General features: G+C 46.8%; 1 protein-coding gene across 1 annotated transcript in view; it reads right to left on the bottom strand.

Moving 5' to 3' along the window:
• scn4ba (sodium channel, voltage-gated, type IV, beta a) overlaps nt 1-13,478 on the bottom strand; it is a 28,304-nt gene extending 14,826 nt beyond the window's left edge. The window contains exon 1 of the mRNA XM_066711314.1: nt 12,849-13,478. Within this exon, the coding sequence (XP_066567411.1) occupies nt 12,849-12,939 (91 nt within the window). The 5' untranslated portion in view covers nt 12,940-13,478. The remainder of the gene's footprint in view (nt 1-12,848) is intronic.
• Between the last annotated feature and the right edge of the window lie 4,063 nt (nt 13,479-17,541).

Raw genomic sequence — 17,541 nt, 5'->3', positions numbered from 1 at the left:
TCAAATTCGACCCCCGACTTTCTGATTGAGAGTCATTTCAAGTTACAAACCGTCAGAGGTGTCTGATAGGCGACTGTCACGTGACTTCTTTCTTCGATTTTGCGATCAGAAATGAAGAAGAAAGAAAGCGGATGTGATTCAGTCCTAGACTTCATGCACCCCTGGAACTCACAGTAAGGCCAGATCCGCTCCACCTCCACGGGAACAGTATCGTGTTGTTCAGTTTGTGGTCACAGGCAATGGAAATACAATTCCCCAGGCTGCTCTCAGGAGATCCTCCTGATTAAAACCTCGTGGCAGCGGGAAGGAGAAGCTGGTGAACTGAACACCGTTCTCCTGACCACAGCCCTGGGAGTCGTTCACCACTGTCTCAACACGATCACACGCAAATAACGCAGCGTGCCGCACCTGGGTAAGTGTGACACTGTGCCACAATAGCACCACACTGCACTGACTGGTCATGGGTCCCTTCACACACACATTCAGATACAGTGTGTTACTGATAGAGGGAGGATTGTGGCATTCGTCCCATTAAAACACAGAGGTGTCCTAACAAAACATAAGCGCACCTTTCTCCCTCTCTCTCCCTCTCTCTCTCTCTCTCTCTCTCTCTCTCTCTCTCTCTCTCTCTCTCTCTCTCTCTCTCTATCTCTCTCTCTCTCTCTCCCTCTCTCTCTCTGTCCACTCACTCCCAGCACGACAGCCCATCAATGAGAGAGTGAAGGCCGGCTCCGGACGCACACAGCCCTGCCCTGCACTCTCTCTTTCTCTCTGACACCAAGCGGGAGCCCCATTCTCCGGCACCAGCCCTGCCTTTGTCAACTCGACTGGAGCGCTGCGCTGTGTGTTGGCATGTCTATCTCTCCCCAGGTGGTGGAGGGGGGGGTTGTAAATCACTGCTGAGGAAATAAGATTGGGGGGCGGGGCGGGGATGCTACAACAAAACAAGGATCAGCACTCCTGCCATCTCTGATTAGCGCCCTTCTCTTTGGGTTTGGCAGTAGGCAGGCTGAGTGCCTCCCTCTCTCCCTCTCTCCACCTCTCCCCCTCTCTCTCTCTCTCCCCCTCACACACACAGTCAGAGAGATATAATGTACCTGCAATATGAGAGTCGAGCCAGAACCGCCTGCCTGTCAGCATTCGCTCAGACAGTCCTGCAGTGTTTTTCTGTTGTGATACAGTAGTGCAGTCTGCACGCCCCCCCCCCCCCCCGCATTAATGCAGCAGAGTGACGCCGCAGCTCAATAATAGACGAGCAGGCATTTCTTTTTCTATTTTGTCTTGTTCTTCTGTGCCTCTTGGTTCCCTTGCAGTTTCGGATTAACACTTTCATGAGCACTAAGTCAGAGTGCGCCACATTCATCAGCCAGCGTCACAGACGATAAGGGTGCAGGTTTCCAAGTCTGGATCGCACCATTTTGGGTTTTGCTAGATTCCACCCCCCCAGTTCTTCTTTCTGTTTTTATCTTTCCTATCTTCCCCGCTACCCAACTTCTGGCACAGATAAGGAACACACTCAAACACATCAGGATCCAGTTGCCTTATGCATTATATCTTGTGCTGGATATTTACTGATGGGAATGGTCCAGGGAATGGTCATTTTAAAGATGGAGAGATTCTGATTATGAAAACCCCAAAACCCAGGGCTGACATGGGTCTGACAGGGTTAAGCATGCTGTATGTCATTGCAGAGCGCTGTCTACAGTCTGAGAGGGATTTATGGCCTTGGGTTTGCACTCAAAGGGACACTGTGGTTAAATACTGCAGTTTCCAATCACTGGAGCCGGAAGATGGAAACCCCAGGAGGAATAGTCTACATTAATCCTGACATTTAATAATTAAAAGGACTCCTGCGATTACGACACCCTTTCGCGTGTTATTTCTTCTGGACAGAGAATCTGCACAGACACGTGGACTGTATGCCAATAGCAATAATAAGAACCACAACATAAAACATACATCATAGTTTGGTTTAAATGCATCTTTAAATAGTGGAGATGAATGACTAAGTGTATTTGCTTTCTTTTAGAGACACAACACGTGTGTCTGGTTAATGCTCTAACAGGCGCTTTGCTCTGTGAAAGCGTGTCCTTTTAATGGAGAAGCGATCTGTCAACACATCTCTGAGATTTCAGTGAGAAAGGCACGTGGGTTCACAATGCTAATTACAGCTGTAGAGGCAGGTAGGGACAGCAGACATGAATGTGGAGCGTAAACAAGCCCTGACCTCAACTAGTCGACAGCGCAGAGGTATCTGGACGATGCAGTGTAACTCGACACCTTCACTTCCTCTTGCCTCCACTTCTTTTCACACGTATAATTCGATACTTCATATCATTAATATACCACGTCATTCAATCCATTAGGCTGGCAGACAGGCCCATACCGATGCTTTGAACACAGCACTGACAATCTCACAGGTCAGTTTAACTACACGCTGACATTCACAACCAGAAAACTTCCTCTCCTCTGCGGTATCTCAAAGAAAAGATTTTAAAAAATCACTGAAACACTGAAAAGCTCAAGTGAAAGAACCAGAGCAGGGGACCACAGATGGAATTTAAGAAGCAGTGCATTTGAGGAATACAAGGATGTCCTTCTTTATGCAAAGAGTGGTGGGGGTCTGGAACAGGCTGCTCAGCCCTGTAGTTAAGCTCACTTAACGGCTGGAGTGTGTTCTGTGACTGAGACTGTCGTCTGCTCCTACTGTTCAGTTACTACAGATCAAAGAGGATCTGAAGCTCCCGTTTTGTGCTGTTTCTTTGGTGCGTCAACAGAGGACACCCACTACAGGAAGAGAGGTCCAGACTAGAATCGGGCAGAAGGTGATTCAAGAGGGAAAGTTGAGGTCTTTCCGGCATTGCAAAAGTGACCGTTTGCCTGTGAAAGAAACATCATCGTGGCACTCATCTCTCATTTAAAAAGGGCTGGCTCCTGGTCTGTTTCTTGTCAGTAGCAGTTCTGTGTTGTTGTTTTTTTGGCCTTTCTTGCGGTATCTAATGGATACATTTACTCAACATGAGTAGCAACGCTTTTAAAAATAGCTGCCGTGTCCCTGGCAGACAGACACCGATTCCAGGGAATCAGCCTGATCTGTGGGAATCAGCCTGTTCTGTCACATCCCAAGATGTCTGCCTTTTTAACTAACCTACACACTAATCGCCAAACGTACATGTATTGGTCAGTAATATCAGAACAAAATATGGATGTTTATATATACACACTACACTGACGAGGGTAATGGGTCGAGCCTCTGTCCTCTGGTAAAGGGGGGTGCTGTGTAGAGGCTGGTGTGTGTGAAGGGCCCCATGCCCAGCCAGTGCAGTGTAGTGATATTGGGGACCACAGGGCCCTGCCAGCACTGATGGGGATTTACAGTGAGAGGCCCCTGTACATCTACCCACAATGCACCCTGTCCCAGAGCTGGGAGTGGAGCACAGCGGGGTCAAGGAGAATAAAGTTGATAAGGCCTTTCTGCTCGGAGCAGCCATGACCTCAATCAATCAGAGCACCTCTGGAAGCAACTGAAACAGGGAACGAGGAAGGAACTGCAAACACTGACATCTTTCCATGCATGTGGGTCTAGAGTATTCCTCTGCCCAGTGCATCAGTTAGGGTAATGCGAACTGGTGAGAACATTAAAATCCATTTATTTTAAATTAAGTCAGAACGTGAATGTGATGCTGGCTGTGCTTTGCTCCAGTGACTGATGATCACACACAGGGGACCGGTTCTGTTAACTGTACACATTCAGAGCACTGAGTGTTTCTTTAGATTTATAAAGTATACGTTCTCATATTTTATCTAAAAAGTGTTCATATCAATAACATAAAACAGCAGCAGAGAGAGGGACGGGACAGCGGCGACACTGGGGTTAACGCTCATAGCTGGACAGGGGATTTGCGTTCAGACTATATTTAAGACGCCGCGGATTAACAGACCCTCTGCGTGTTTGAAAGCCGAGACGCGTCTCAAGTGACAGGGTGGGGCCACAGCAGACAGAGCAGAGTGGGGGCCCAGAGACCCTCTCAAAAACATGATTATTACAGATACGTCACATCAACTCCAGGACACGTTGAGACAGACACTGACCTGTACTTTGCACAGTGCTTTAAACACTATTGCCCGTGAATTTAAATAAGCACGAACAGTTTTGTAGTTTTATCTGTGTGTCAAGTTCTTCTTTCTGTTTTGATCTGACACTAGTCATATACAGTAGTTACATTGATAAACAGCTTTCGAAAAAATTAGGAGACCACTGCAAGTTCAGAAATCAATGTTAAGCGGTTTCTTCATTTTTTCCAGAGCTGTATGTGTACAGCATATATGGTGTGCTCGTGTGTTACCTGCTTTCACACTGATTTAATTCTATACACTGACCAGTATATATATATATATATATATATATATATATATATATATATACACTCACCTAAAGGATTATTAGGAACACCTGTTCAATTTCTCATTAATGCAATTATCTAACCAACCAATCACATGGCAGTTGCTTCAATGCATTTAGGGGTGTGGTCCTGGTCAAGACAATCTCCTGAACTCCAAACTGAATGTCTGAATGGGAAAGAAAGGTGATTTAAGCAATTTTGAGCGTGGCATGGTTGTTGGTGCCAGACGGGCCGGTCTGAGTATTTCACAATCTGCTCAGTTACTGGGATTTTCACGCACAACCATTTCTAGGGTTTACAAAGAATGGTGTGAAAAGGGAAAAACATCCAGTATGCGGCAGTCCTGTGGGCGAAAATGCCTTGTTGATGCTAGAGGTCAGAGGAGAATGGGCCGACTGATTCAAGCTGATAGAAGAGCAACTTTGACTGAAATAACCACTCGTTACAACCGAGGTATGCAGCAAAGCATTTGTGAAGCCACAACACGTACAACCTTGAGGTGGATGGGCTACAACAGCAGAAGACCCCACCGGGTACCACTCATCTCCACTACAAATAGGAAAACGAGGCTACAATTTGCACAAGCTCACCAAAATTGGACAGTTGAAGACTGGAAAAATGTTGCCTGGTCTGATGAGTCTCGATTTCTGTTGAGACATTCAGATGGTAGAGTCAGAATTTGGCGTAAACAGAATGAGAACATGGATCCATCATGCCTTGTTACCACTGTGCAGGCTGGTGGTGGTGGTGTAATGGTGTGGGGGATGTTTTCTTGGCACACTTTAGGCCCCTTAGTGCCAATTGGGCATCGTTTAAATGCCACGGCCTACCTGAGCATTGTTTCTGACCATGTCCATCCCTTTATGACCACCATGTACCCATCCTCTGATGGCTACTTCCAGCAGGATAATGCACCATGTCACAAAGGTCGAATCATTTCAAATTGGTTTCTTGAACATGACAATGAGTTCACTGTACTAAACTGGCCCCCACAGTCACCAGATCTCAACCCAATAGAGCATCTTTGGGATGTGGTGGAACGGGAGCTTCGTGCCCTGGATGTGCATCCCACAAATCTCCATCAACTGCAAGATGCTATCCTATCAATATGGGCCAACATTTCTAAAGAATGCTTTCAGCACCTTGTTGAATCAATGCCACGTAGAATTAAGGCAGTTCTGAAGGCGAAAGGGGGTCAAACACAGTATTAGTATGGTGTTCCTAATAATCCTTTAGGTGAGTGTATATACTGGTCAGTGTACAGAATTGAATCGGACCTATAGGATTTATTCCAGGACTTTGTTATGATAGGCTACACCAGATTAACAATACAATAGTCTAATATAGTCTACAATAATAATAATAATAATAATAATAATAATAATAATAATAATAATAATAATCATAATAATAATAATAATAATAAATTATTTAAAAAAGGGAGGCATGGTGGTTAGCAGTGCTGCCTCACAGCTCCAGGAGTCCCAGGTTTGAGTCCCGGCTCAGGGTGTCTGTCTGTGTGGAGTTTGAATGTTCTCCCTGTGTCCATGTGTGTTTCCTCTGGGCACTCTGGTTTCCTCCCACCATCCAAAGACTTGGTTAATTGGCAAAGCTAAATTGCCATGTGTGTGTTGCCCAGTGATGGACTGGTGTCCCATCCTGGGTGTATTCCTGCCTTGTCCCCTGTGCCTGCTGGGATTGGCTCTGGCTTCCCTGCAACCCTCACCAGGATAAGTGGTTTTGAAGATGGATGGATGGATGGATATTATTAAAAACATGGTTGGCTGCTAAAACCAAGACACACATGGTGAATAGAACATTTGATGACATTTCAAGATCTGGTGCTCAGTGATGTTTTCACTGTCTTGGTTCAGTGCTAAACGCCCACTTGTCTGGTCTGTCTGTCAGATTTCCTTTGAAGCTTTTGGGATTTTTTGTTGCTGTTATTTTTCAGGCCAACGTATTCAGGCATTTTATAGGAACTAGTTGCAGATTTCCCAATATTTAAGTAAAGCAATTTATTTTCACAAACTAAAGCAAAATAAATAAATAATTGAAATGGTGGAAACCAATGAACCAGCACCACATCAGATTTAAAGTGTAATGTTTTTCGATCTGTCCATTTTCCCATCCCGTCTACTTTTTATGTTATTGATTAGTTTAAACTAATAAAATGGCGCGGTTTACCGCTGCCATGACAGGGGATCTCTGAGGACAAACTGCTGCGTTGGCAATATGTTCCCTGTATCCTCTCCACCGTGGATAATGTGTTAATGCAGCAGATGTGCATCAAGGCATCATGGTGTTTGTGTGTAAAGAGTGACCCCAGTCTAGAGCAGAGAGAAACCACAGTACAGCTGAGGCAGACGTCTCAGCCTTTCAGCCTCTCAAGCTCAGGCCTTTTAACCTGTCCAGTCATCACTGTTTAATCATTAAAAAATACAAATTAAATCATTAAAAATTCATCAAGAACATGCTGACAGAAGGGCTCCTGCTGGGCCTGGTGTCTCGACCTTCCTTCCGGTCTTTGGTCTACCTTAACTGGTGTGTTATTGAGCTGCTGCCTCATAATTGACTAAGTTTGCATTTATTTGGATAGCAGGTTGGGCCCTATAGTCCCCACAGCGCCACTCCAGTCTGGGCCCTATAGTCCCCACAGCGCCGCTCCAGTCTGGGCCCTATAGTCCCCACAGCGCCGCTCCAGTCTGGGCTCTATAGTCCCCACAGCGCCGCTCCAGTCTGGGCCCTATAGTCCACACAGCGCCGCTCCAGTCTGGGCCCTATAGTCCCCACAGCGCCGCTCCAGTCTGGGCCCTATAGTCCCCACAGCGCCGCTCCAGTCTGGGCCCTATAGTCCCCACAGCGCTGGGCTGTTTCATAGCTGACTGTGACTGGGATTCCAAACAGGCCAGTATGCAATCGGCTGAAACTGCCAGGGCTGTGGACTCGATGGGGCAATTGGCACATGATAGCAGACCCTCTGCCTTACTGGGGCCTGTGAGCTCTGCAGTGTTCAGTCAGAGCTGCATCAGCCCTTCCCACAATGCTACTGTGCCTTGATCCTTCAGCAAATATATACAGTATATATATATTTTTACATGTGACATTTTCACACCATGCTCCACTGCACTGAAACAAGCAGGCCTTGGCAGGGAGATCACCGAGCACTGAGCCCAGAAGCCAGGAGACCCCAACACCTGCAGCAGGGCGGGGAGGTGTTGTAAGGGGAAACACAGCTATGTTCTCCAAAGTGGACGTTCACAATGAGAGCCTCTGTTGCTGCAGCTCCCCCGACTCACAGCTGCTTCTGTAACTGAAGCCACGATGGCCCCTGGAGCTTTATAATTACAACTTCTATTCATTTCTTCTGCGTTGTGAAACAGAACAGTGGTATTTAACCAACTGACAGGCAGCAGATCAGCAGTGTGGATCAGCAGTGAGGGCTCTGTGTCCCCCAGCGGACGAGCGTGTTTCTGCTGGAAAGCTGCATCCAACACCGAGCTCTACCAGGTTAGCAAACGGCACTATACAACACTCAACCAGTCAATGACATTAAGGTAGATGACAATATCTACAGGTGCAACAATAGGCTGAACAGATTGGGAGTGGGTGCAATTAGTGAGAACAGGAACCGATTGATAGGAGGTCTGATTGGAGCTGATCCAAGAGTTGGAGGACGTGCAAGGTCCATACAGTTGAGCACCATGAAATCCAGGTAGACTACTGTAAATATATAGAGGACAACAATGCCAAGAGTGCTCTCCCTAGAGGAGAGGGGAGTACATGTTGAATTGGCTTTCATTGGCTGATAAAATAAGCTAGCATCCCAATTTTAAACCTAAATGGAGGAGTATGTCTCTGGTGACTGTGAAGCTCATCCAGACGCCCCCCCGGCTCTGTGCTTTAAAACCGCAGGATCAGAGCGAGAGATAGTCCACGTGCCGCGTGTTCAGTCATCTGTTTCGGTGCTGAGAGGCTGTTCCATCAATGAGATGCAGCTCCATTCAGAAATCTGTCTGCTTTGTTTTATGTGCGTCTCTCTCTCCCGCATTATGGACCCGTGCCAGCTCTGTATATTAATAGAGCGGTGATTAAAGTAGGGAGCATCTTTCCTTTCCTTTCCTTTCTTTTCCTTCTACTCTTCCTTTTTCTCTGCACTGCCCCCCACCTTTTTCCATCTCTTTCTTCCATTGTCTCTAGCTTTGTCTCCAGCCCCTGACCCTGTCTGTACAGCTGCCCCTCTCCTCGAAGGCGTTGCAAGACTGGATAATCACAAAAATTGCCCTGGACCGCTGCATCGCCCCGTGAGGCAGAGCAGATCAAAATCCCCAGAAACACTTTCAGCTCGAGCAAGAGAACGCAGGCAAGCGGAAGAACATAACACACGTTACAGAGGTTTGGTTCTCTTGGATTGTAAAAATCAATGACTCCCCGCTGTCAGTTGTGTTGATGACACAGGGTCTGCCCAGGGACTGACAACCAACCCGTTTGTGGATCAGCGCCCGGGGTTGCCCTGCTTTAATGACCAAGCGCAACGGCTTTCCTGTACAAAAGCAAATGGCAAACCATGTACTCTGTTGCTGTAACACTGCACACTGACAAATACACACCAATACAGACTTCCTCTGTACCCCCATTTTACTCTAGTCTCCCACGTGGAATCGCAGTAAAGCGCAAGAAAGCGAAGTGATGTGGTCGAGCATTGAACGGGACAGTGTAGGTATCCATGATGACAAAGCAAAGTACGTGCGTGGCATTACCAGGGTAAAACCAGGGGGAAAACTACTCAATGACCATGCAGTTTTACTGTTCCATAGGGGTGGACTGGCAAAGGAGAGATGATGGATATTTCTTCAAGCTGTGCAGTACAATGCAACTGATTTTAGGAGTGCTTATTACTAAGGATTAATATCAGGTTAATAAAGGTTTCAGATCCACACTGATGGAAGCAAGTCAGTCTTCAAACATCACAAGGGATTTTCAATCCAACACAAAGCCGCTCTGCACTACCAGCTATTATCTGGGCTAAAGATGAAGTATTACACCAGCTGATGGCTGGCACTGCATATGGGTACCATCACAGTCTTTCTATTCAATTCCATTCTGCAGCACTGATTTGGACTTTAGTACAGAGGGACCTCATTGCTTCATAACTGGACAGGACCTCCTAATACAACACTGTTAAAAAGGCTACGCACGTTCTAGAGTATTCATAATGTCTCCTTCAATCTTCTGGTTTGCGGGCTTTGTAGCTTCGCACCAACTGATGATGGAACTGGTCACCGGCTCTCCCAGTCGGCCAGATCAGACTGGCGGTGGAGCCGCACAAAAGCCAGCCGCCGCGAGACTGGGAAATCACGGATGGCGGCAAACAAGCAATTAAACGAACAAGTCATAAAAGATTACATATTCGAGATGCCTTTCGCATTCTCAGAACCACAGAAGACGGTTGTGCGGTCAGGCCCCACATGCTAATTAAGCAGCAATATCAATTCGGCACAGGTTTAATGCTCAATTTGCACCGTAATTTATTACTTTCAAATCCTGTGCCGTCTCAACGTATCCCGGATTACGGAGCCTGGAGGGGACTTTCCTGATTCCTGCTTTAAAGTCACAGGCAGGTACAGTCTGGCACTGGGTACAGGGGTGCGATAGTACTCATATTTAACCCAAGATTAAAAGAGGATCAGTTTAGAAATGCTGAATTGAGCATCTACACTAACTGAGCACAGCAGTTAAATTAAGCACCTGAACGTGGAGTTGGAGCACAAACCAGAACAAAGACCCACAGTCTTTGTAAAACATGGGTCATATCTGTGAAACTCACCAGTCACTCACCCCAGCCACATCACCCACCAATTGTCAATCCAAAACTACATTTAAAGAAATCTCTATTAATGTGAATTTTGAATCCAGATGTTTTTCCTGCAACAGATCACAATCATCACATCAGCTTCAGTCTGAATATGAACAACTAAAGACGGTGGGAAGCATTCTGTGACTGATATCTCAGCTACAACAAACAGATACTTAAGATCCCCTAAAAAACAAAAGACTATCTTGTGTGATTTCTACCATACATGCACAAGTAGGTCACAGGCGGAGAGACAAAAAGGCTCAGTAGTTTTTGTAACAATAAACAATAAACACCACCCAAATACTATTATGACATCTTATTTTTACATGATTATTAATTATCTCTGAGTGGAACTGCTTCATATCGACAAGTGACCTTTCTATATATATATATATATATATATATATATATAATATATATATATATATATATATATATATATATATCATCCATATTATATATTTATAATGCCAAAGATATGATCAAAATCAATCATCCATAAACATAACAGCAGTAGAGTTCAGAGTTCAGACAGTGAGAAAGATAAGTCTTCAGTGACTTCTTGGCAGGGTAGGGTAGACACTTTCCAATTCATCAGTCTTTAAAAATAGAGCTGCAGAAAACAATAAGGCAAACACAATCTCCAACACCTGAAAACAACACCCTCCACTGTTCGGTTCCTCTTGAGTCGTGCAGAGAAAACAGGACACGTGTGTGTATTGATGGGCACCTACTATCACACAAAATTCTCCCTCACAGGCATCAGAAACAGGTGACAAGAAAGGGATTCATTTTTAAGGCCACTGCTTTTGTTTTTCTAGTCCCAAACGACTCTCCAAAAACTTTCCTCCTACTGTATTTATATATTTAAATACTTTCAATTAAATGACATAAATCTGATATTTAAATTGATTTCTTGTCAATCCAGGAACTCAGTTGAGAGTATCAGTCAACATCTTAAAATACAACGGATTTGGGCTGTCCCAACGAAGACAACTACACAAACACACACACAGATCTAAAAAGTGCTACCCACAACCCCCTGCAGTATAACTAGCACTGATCGCCCCTGTGCCGGCTGTGGGTCACACTGGTCACTAACTGTCCTGCACCAGAGACTGACCACAGTTAGATACTGGAGATCCACATCTGTAGAGCATTTTTTGAACACCTTCTCAAAAATCAGCCGTTGCCAAAACTCGAAGCTGGTAATGGTATATCTGTGTAAGAAGAGGCGTACAGCAGCCACAGAGTTTATTTACACAGACCTCACTGCGAAGCCACAGATGTAAGATCTCAATAACTCACACCACCAGCAGGATGGAGTTACATAAACTGGATGTGTCACCCGTACTGGAGGCGATGTGGCTGAGGTGAGAGGTGGGTGGCTAAAATCTACTGTGTTTGACTTATTTATTATTCAACTTCCCCTTCACCATACCGGCAGACTGCACCTCATTCACTGGGAGGAATTCATCACAATAAAACAGTTATGCATTCGTTTATGTGTTTGGTCCCCCTGCCTCCCGCAATTTGCATGAGGTGGCGTTCACGTCAGAAGACAAATGTGAAAAGCGATCTTGACAACGTCACTCTGGCCATGTTCACATGCGGCAAGGTGAGCCAGCGGTTGTGATCTTGTTAGCGGCGGATCTCTGTGTGCGGACCGTCCCTTAAAATCGCAGGGGTCAATACACAGCACGTTTCAGATCCACTGCTCTACAGTGACTCAAATTGAGTGCCATCATCAGTACCACTGGGGGTAAAGACAGACAAACACACAAACAAAAAAATGAAATAAGAGTTGTGTAGCTAGACGGGGTGCTCAGAGTCCCTCAAACCCCCATGCCCCTTAACCCCACAAGACCCCACCTTAATGCTCCATCTCTCTCTCATATGAACCACGACGAAGAATTCTTATTGGTGATCTAGGTTTCTATTCGCTATAATAATTCCAGCTGGCCGGGTCTATGCTTAAAAAATACGCAGAAACAGAAATACATAAAAGAGAGATGAACCCGTCAGAGGTGTTTAGGGACCCCAGTGCTGAAACAACCTTGCAGTAGAGAGAGAGATGGGATGGGATGGGATGGGGGTGGTGCTTACAATTTATAAAAAGGGATTCACTTTATCTTATCGCACCAACAGACACACACACACACACACATGTGCCTGTCCCACTGTGACAGCCAATAGAAAAGTATGCAAGACCCTAATTCACTGGTTGGCCACCTCCTCATGTCCAGCATTGAGAGTCCATCCCCATCATTTACATAAACATAAACACACAATAGTGTAACAATTGCAAAGAAGTACACCTATTGCCACCCACATATTAAAGTGTAGGAGCATTTCGGAGCCACGCAGCTGCAAAATCACTCATGTACAAAGCCATGTACGTCTTTATAATCCACATATCTATATGAGAGATCTATAACCTGATATACCTGAGTGAAAGCAGGCGCAAACAGAAAATAAATAAATAAAAAGTTGAAAGCTCTACAGTCCTGTCTGGAGAAGAGTGTGACGGAGCAGGATGAACAGAGAGGGAGAGAGAGAAGGAAAGGATAGAAAAAAGTCCCCCTTACCTAGCAACAACGCCAGCACAAGTGCAACTGGGAAATCTTCTCCTCGTTTGAGGCCCCTCTGCCACACGGACCCGGTCCTCGAGGGCGACATGGTCTGCTTGACTTGAACCCGGTCAGGACAGCAGAGTCCCAGCACAGCAGAGCAGAGCACGGACAGAGACGGAGAGGGACGGATCAGAGAGATTCTCCCTCACAAGGTGCTCCAGACGATCAAGAGTCCTACAGGGGATTTTACTCTTCCTCTTCTCTCTTCTCTTCCCTTCTCGTCTTGTTGCCTCCCCCCCCCCACACACACACACACGCTACACACACACGCACACACGCACACACTCACACCAAAAAATGCGAGATGCAAAGACAACTCCTGTACAGTCAATGCCCACTCTGGCTCTGACAGAGAGAGAGAGAGAGAGAGAGTGTGTGAGTGAGGAGAGTGGGGTAGAGAGAGGGAAGAGAGAGAGACACACACACATTGAGTGAGTGAGTGAGAGAGAGAGAGCGAGAGAGCGAGAGAGCCTTGCTGCAGTGGAGGGGCCGATCCCGCGGCCCTTGTCTGTATGTGCGACTCGAGAGCAGGCAGGAGCGGAGAGGCAAGACAGAGGAGGGAGGGGACGGATGCCGGTTGCAGGGAGAACGGGAGCACGGAGGCCGGGCGCTGGGCTGAGTTGGGCTGGGCTGGGCTGGGTTGAACCACTGAGGAGGAGAGAGAGGGCAGGATGGGGGGGGATAGCTGCAGTGAGGGGCCTGTTCTATGGTTCGGGCCGGATCTGGAAGAATTCCACAAAGGAGGGTCCGCAGACCCCCTCTACCAAGCCATCCGGGCTCGTTCCCCTCGTTCCCCTCCCTCCCTCCCTCCCTCTCTCTCTTTCTAACACACACACTCGATTGCTCAATAGCTGGCTCTAGCTCAACTCTTCCTCTCTCTCTTTTTCTGGCTCAGTGCCATTTTCTCGCTCTCTCTCGCTCTCCTGCTGTAGCTGTGATTCTCTCTCTCTCTCTCTCTCTCTCTCTCTCAGCGGCGGGGCCGGGGTGATTGCAAACGCATGCAGTTTTGTGCTACAGAGTTCTAGATCGCAGGGAATTCTGCAATGCAGGTTGGAGCTGCGAGTGAAGTCATCCCTCAGGGGAGCGGTAGTAACGCATGCCACACATACACTCAGACTATACATCTGTAAACACACATACACACACACACATACGTACACGAATGCGGACCATATAGCGTGAGGCTCTATAGTCAGGAGGACATGTGTGGAGCGAGAGGATATTCAAAAGATAGATGTTTATATATACTGGCTGTACTGAGAAAATAAATCCTTCTCTCCAATCCCCCGCTCTCTACTTATAGTCCTATATAAACTATAACCTATAAAATCGCTCTGTCTATCTCTCTCTCTCCTTCGCCACCTCTACCCTTACCCCAATTCCCCACTCTCCTCCCTGTGCCCCCTACCCTTATCCTATTCCCCCCTCGCTCTATTTCCCATCTCTCTCTCCCTCGCTCTCATTTTCCCAGGACGGTCTTGCAGAGTTGAATTTCAAAGGGCCCTGTAATCACTCCCTCCCCCCTGCCAGTGCAGGGCTGCATATCATATTCTGCTGGAGATGGGCAGTACTGGTGGAAGAGGAGGAGGAGGAGGATATGGGGGGGGGGGCCCATGGGAGTAGGGAGAAGATGACTGGTTGCATAAGGGAGCCAAGAGCAACCTGGTGGTGAAAAGGTCAAGGTATTTTTAACACTCAGCTTCAAGGAGAGATAGAGAGAGGGAGAGCGAGAGCGAGGGGAAGGGAGAGGGCGAGAGGGACAGATTAGAGTTCCGGTCCTTTAATGGATGCCTGGCAGGGATCCACCCTCCCGAACCCGCCGCCTGAGTAACACTGGGCTCCACCTCAGAGCTAACACGTGAGGACACAGGAGTTCGGTCTCCTCTCGAGTGTTGAGGTGGAGTTACCCCAACACCTACTGTCCCTCAACAGCCTAGATCAGGGGAGAGCCGTTGTGTTGAGAACGGAAGTGCCTGGGCAGGGGTCTCCGCTCCGTAACCCAGTCCTTATCGGTCACAGGTGTGTAATTTTGCTCGGGGGGTCTTTGACAGTGGGTTGGGTTAAAGAGTCTCTACCTGGAAACTGCCACTTCCTGAGACACCTGTCGCAGCCGGGAGTGAAGGCTTGAATCCATGCAGGTAATCAGCTCATCGGCCCCATGCAGGAACTGGGAACTTGGCCAGAGCCAAAGCCCGAAGACTCTTCTGTAGGCGTCTTAGACTTCGGCCCCCTGGATTGTACCATCGCCATTCTGTAGGAATCCATTTGGAAGCAGCGACCTGAGCACATCCAGACTGCACCATCTCTGACCCCCATCCCAGCTCATCCTTGAAAATCCCTCTATTCACACTGCACCCCCATTTCCCTGCTTTACAGCTTACAAACTGTTATCAGCAGCACAGCACCCTCAGACTGCAGCCCACTGGAAGAGATCAGCTCACAAGCAGTTTTACTACATACTCCCTATTGCATCACAATCCCACCGGCCAACTTGCTCTCTGCTTCCATACATCTCACCATGGAGCACGCTGTGTTAAATACAGACTTTACGTTTTTTTCGACTGCTTTCCATTTAGTTGAGCACCAGAATACAAAACAGTGGAACAATGGCTGTTTTGTATTCCGATGCTAAATCCAATATCCATTCACGCCGCCATTTTCACTGTAACAGATTTTGAAGAGGCGAAATCACTTCATAAGGGCATTTTCTTTACATATATTTTATTCAAGAAAATATCAGCTCCTTTTGGATACTTCTGTCAAATAATTCCAGTTCCAATATTAGCAGCCACTCTTAAAGCCGAGGAAACTGTATCCTGTACTAATAGCGCCCAACAGTGGCAGGAAACACTATTTTGTACAACACTGTTGTGCCCTAGCAGAACAGACGCATAGTACTATTGTGTATAACATATTACTAGTATAGATCAATTGACTGGATTTTACAATATAACTTCACAACATTTACAATCTTACTGCAATATGTTCCCTCCAGCACATTTAGTGGAAATGCTTTTAGAGGCCAGGATCAGTTTCGGTAGCTCTTTAAAAGCAGAGCAGTTAACAGAGTGAGCAGCCAAGATGTTTTTCTGTTCAATCACATGAGCGCTCACATTACTAAACACACACCAGGTTTCCAGTTTAACAGCGTCTGGCAGCAAGACCAACGGACACTTTAGAGACAGCTTAGATCAGACTGAGCCCACAGAGCCGTGCTTCCCAGTCCCGGTCCTAAAGAGCCCCAGGTCTTGAGCTTTTTGAGGCATCTTCAATCAGAGGGCGAACTGGGCATGATGCTCATGACCATGTGAACACATAACTGGTTCAAAGCACAACACGCCACCATCACTTACACTGACAGCGATCCAAAACACACCTGGTCGTTTCCTCACAGCCCAAAGGAGCAACCGCACGCAATGCAATATAAATGAAGACATGAATCAATGCAAAAGACACAGAAGGGTTAATGTCCTCTGGAATGACCCACATAAAAATACATCTGCATGAACTTGAGGGGGTTGGCAGGAAAAAAAACTGCTTGCAAAGGCAGTTCCTATTTCTATTCCCTAAAGGGTAGAATCAGGTGTGGGGGGGAAACACACACACACATGACATTGTACACAGTGAAAGTGATTTATGACGAAGCTGAAGCCGAGCTGCATCCCCGTCTGCTGCTACCTCTCACTGTACCACCGAAGAGTGGACAAAGTGACCTTGGAAACTGAATCCCATGTCATCAGGGAGTGTCTGTACACGGCTACTAATGAGAGCAAGTGCTCCGATAATATAATCTATAGAGCGACTGGGGGAGGAGGGGATGTTAGAGAGGTGGAGAAGGAGAGAGAGAGAGAGAGAGAGGCAGAGAGGGAGTGATGGAACGAGGGGACAGAGGGAGGAGCGGAGCAGAGTACGAGGAACAGAGGTTGATCTGAGAAGGAGGGAGTCATAAGGAAATCAGAGAGAGGGAAGGAGAGAGAGTTTGAGGACACGCACGTATAGTGAGAAAGAATGGAGAAAGAAGGAAAGAAAAGGATGGAGAAAGGAGTCAAAAGAAGCAAGGGAAGGGGAAGACAAGAAAACAAGGATGAGGAAAAAGAAATGCGTGAAGATAGAGAAAGAGAAGAAAGTACAGAAAAAGAGAAAAGGATTAAGCAATCGAATGAAGGGCATAAACTGATGTGCTTTGGGGAAAGGATGCCAACAGAGCAATGATGAGGCAAAACTCAAAGGGGGGAGAGAGAGAGAGAGAGAGAGAGGAAATTGGGAGAATATACACATTGCTCAACTCCAGAGCTCTGAGAAAGCTCTCAAACACAGGCAGAGCAACTCTCTCACCCGCTTTCTCTCCCTGGCCCACACATTCACTCTTTGACTCTGCCCCACTCTCTCACTCACTCACTCTCTCTCTCTCTCTCTCTCTCTGCACCACACACTCACTCTTTCTCTCTGTCCATCACTCTCTTCACTGTTCCAGGCGGTGCAGGTTTCTTAATTCGCTGGTCTGGTCATTATATCGTCTTTTCTTTCTTCTTTGCTGACCTCAGTCAACTCAAGTGTATCCCTGGAGCAGAGATTTTTTCAGGCTCCCCCTCTCTCTCTCTCTCTCTCTCTCTCTCTCTCTCTCTCTCTCTCTCTGTCGAAGCTCAGA

Source organism: Amia ocellicauda, chromosome 1 (genome assembly GCF_036373705.1).
Source record: "Amia ocellicauda isolate fAmiCal2 chromosome 1, fAmiCal2.hap1, whole genome shotgun sequence".
NCBI classification, from domain to species: domain Eukaryota; kingdom Metazoa; phylum Chordata; class Actinopteri; order Amiiformes; family Amiidae; genus Amia; species Amia ocellicauda.
Note: the sequence above shows the minus strand (reverse complement) of the source record. Positions and strands in the feature narration are given on the sequence as shown.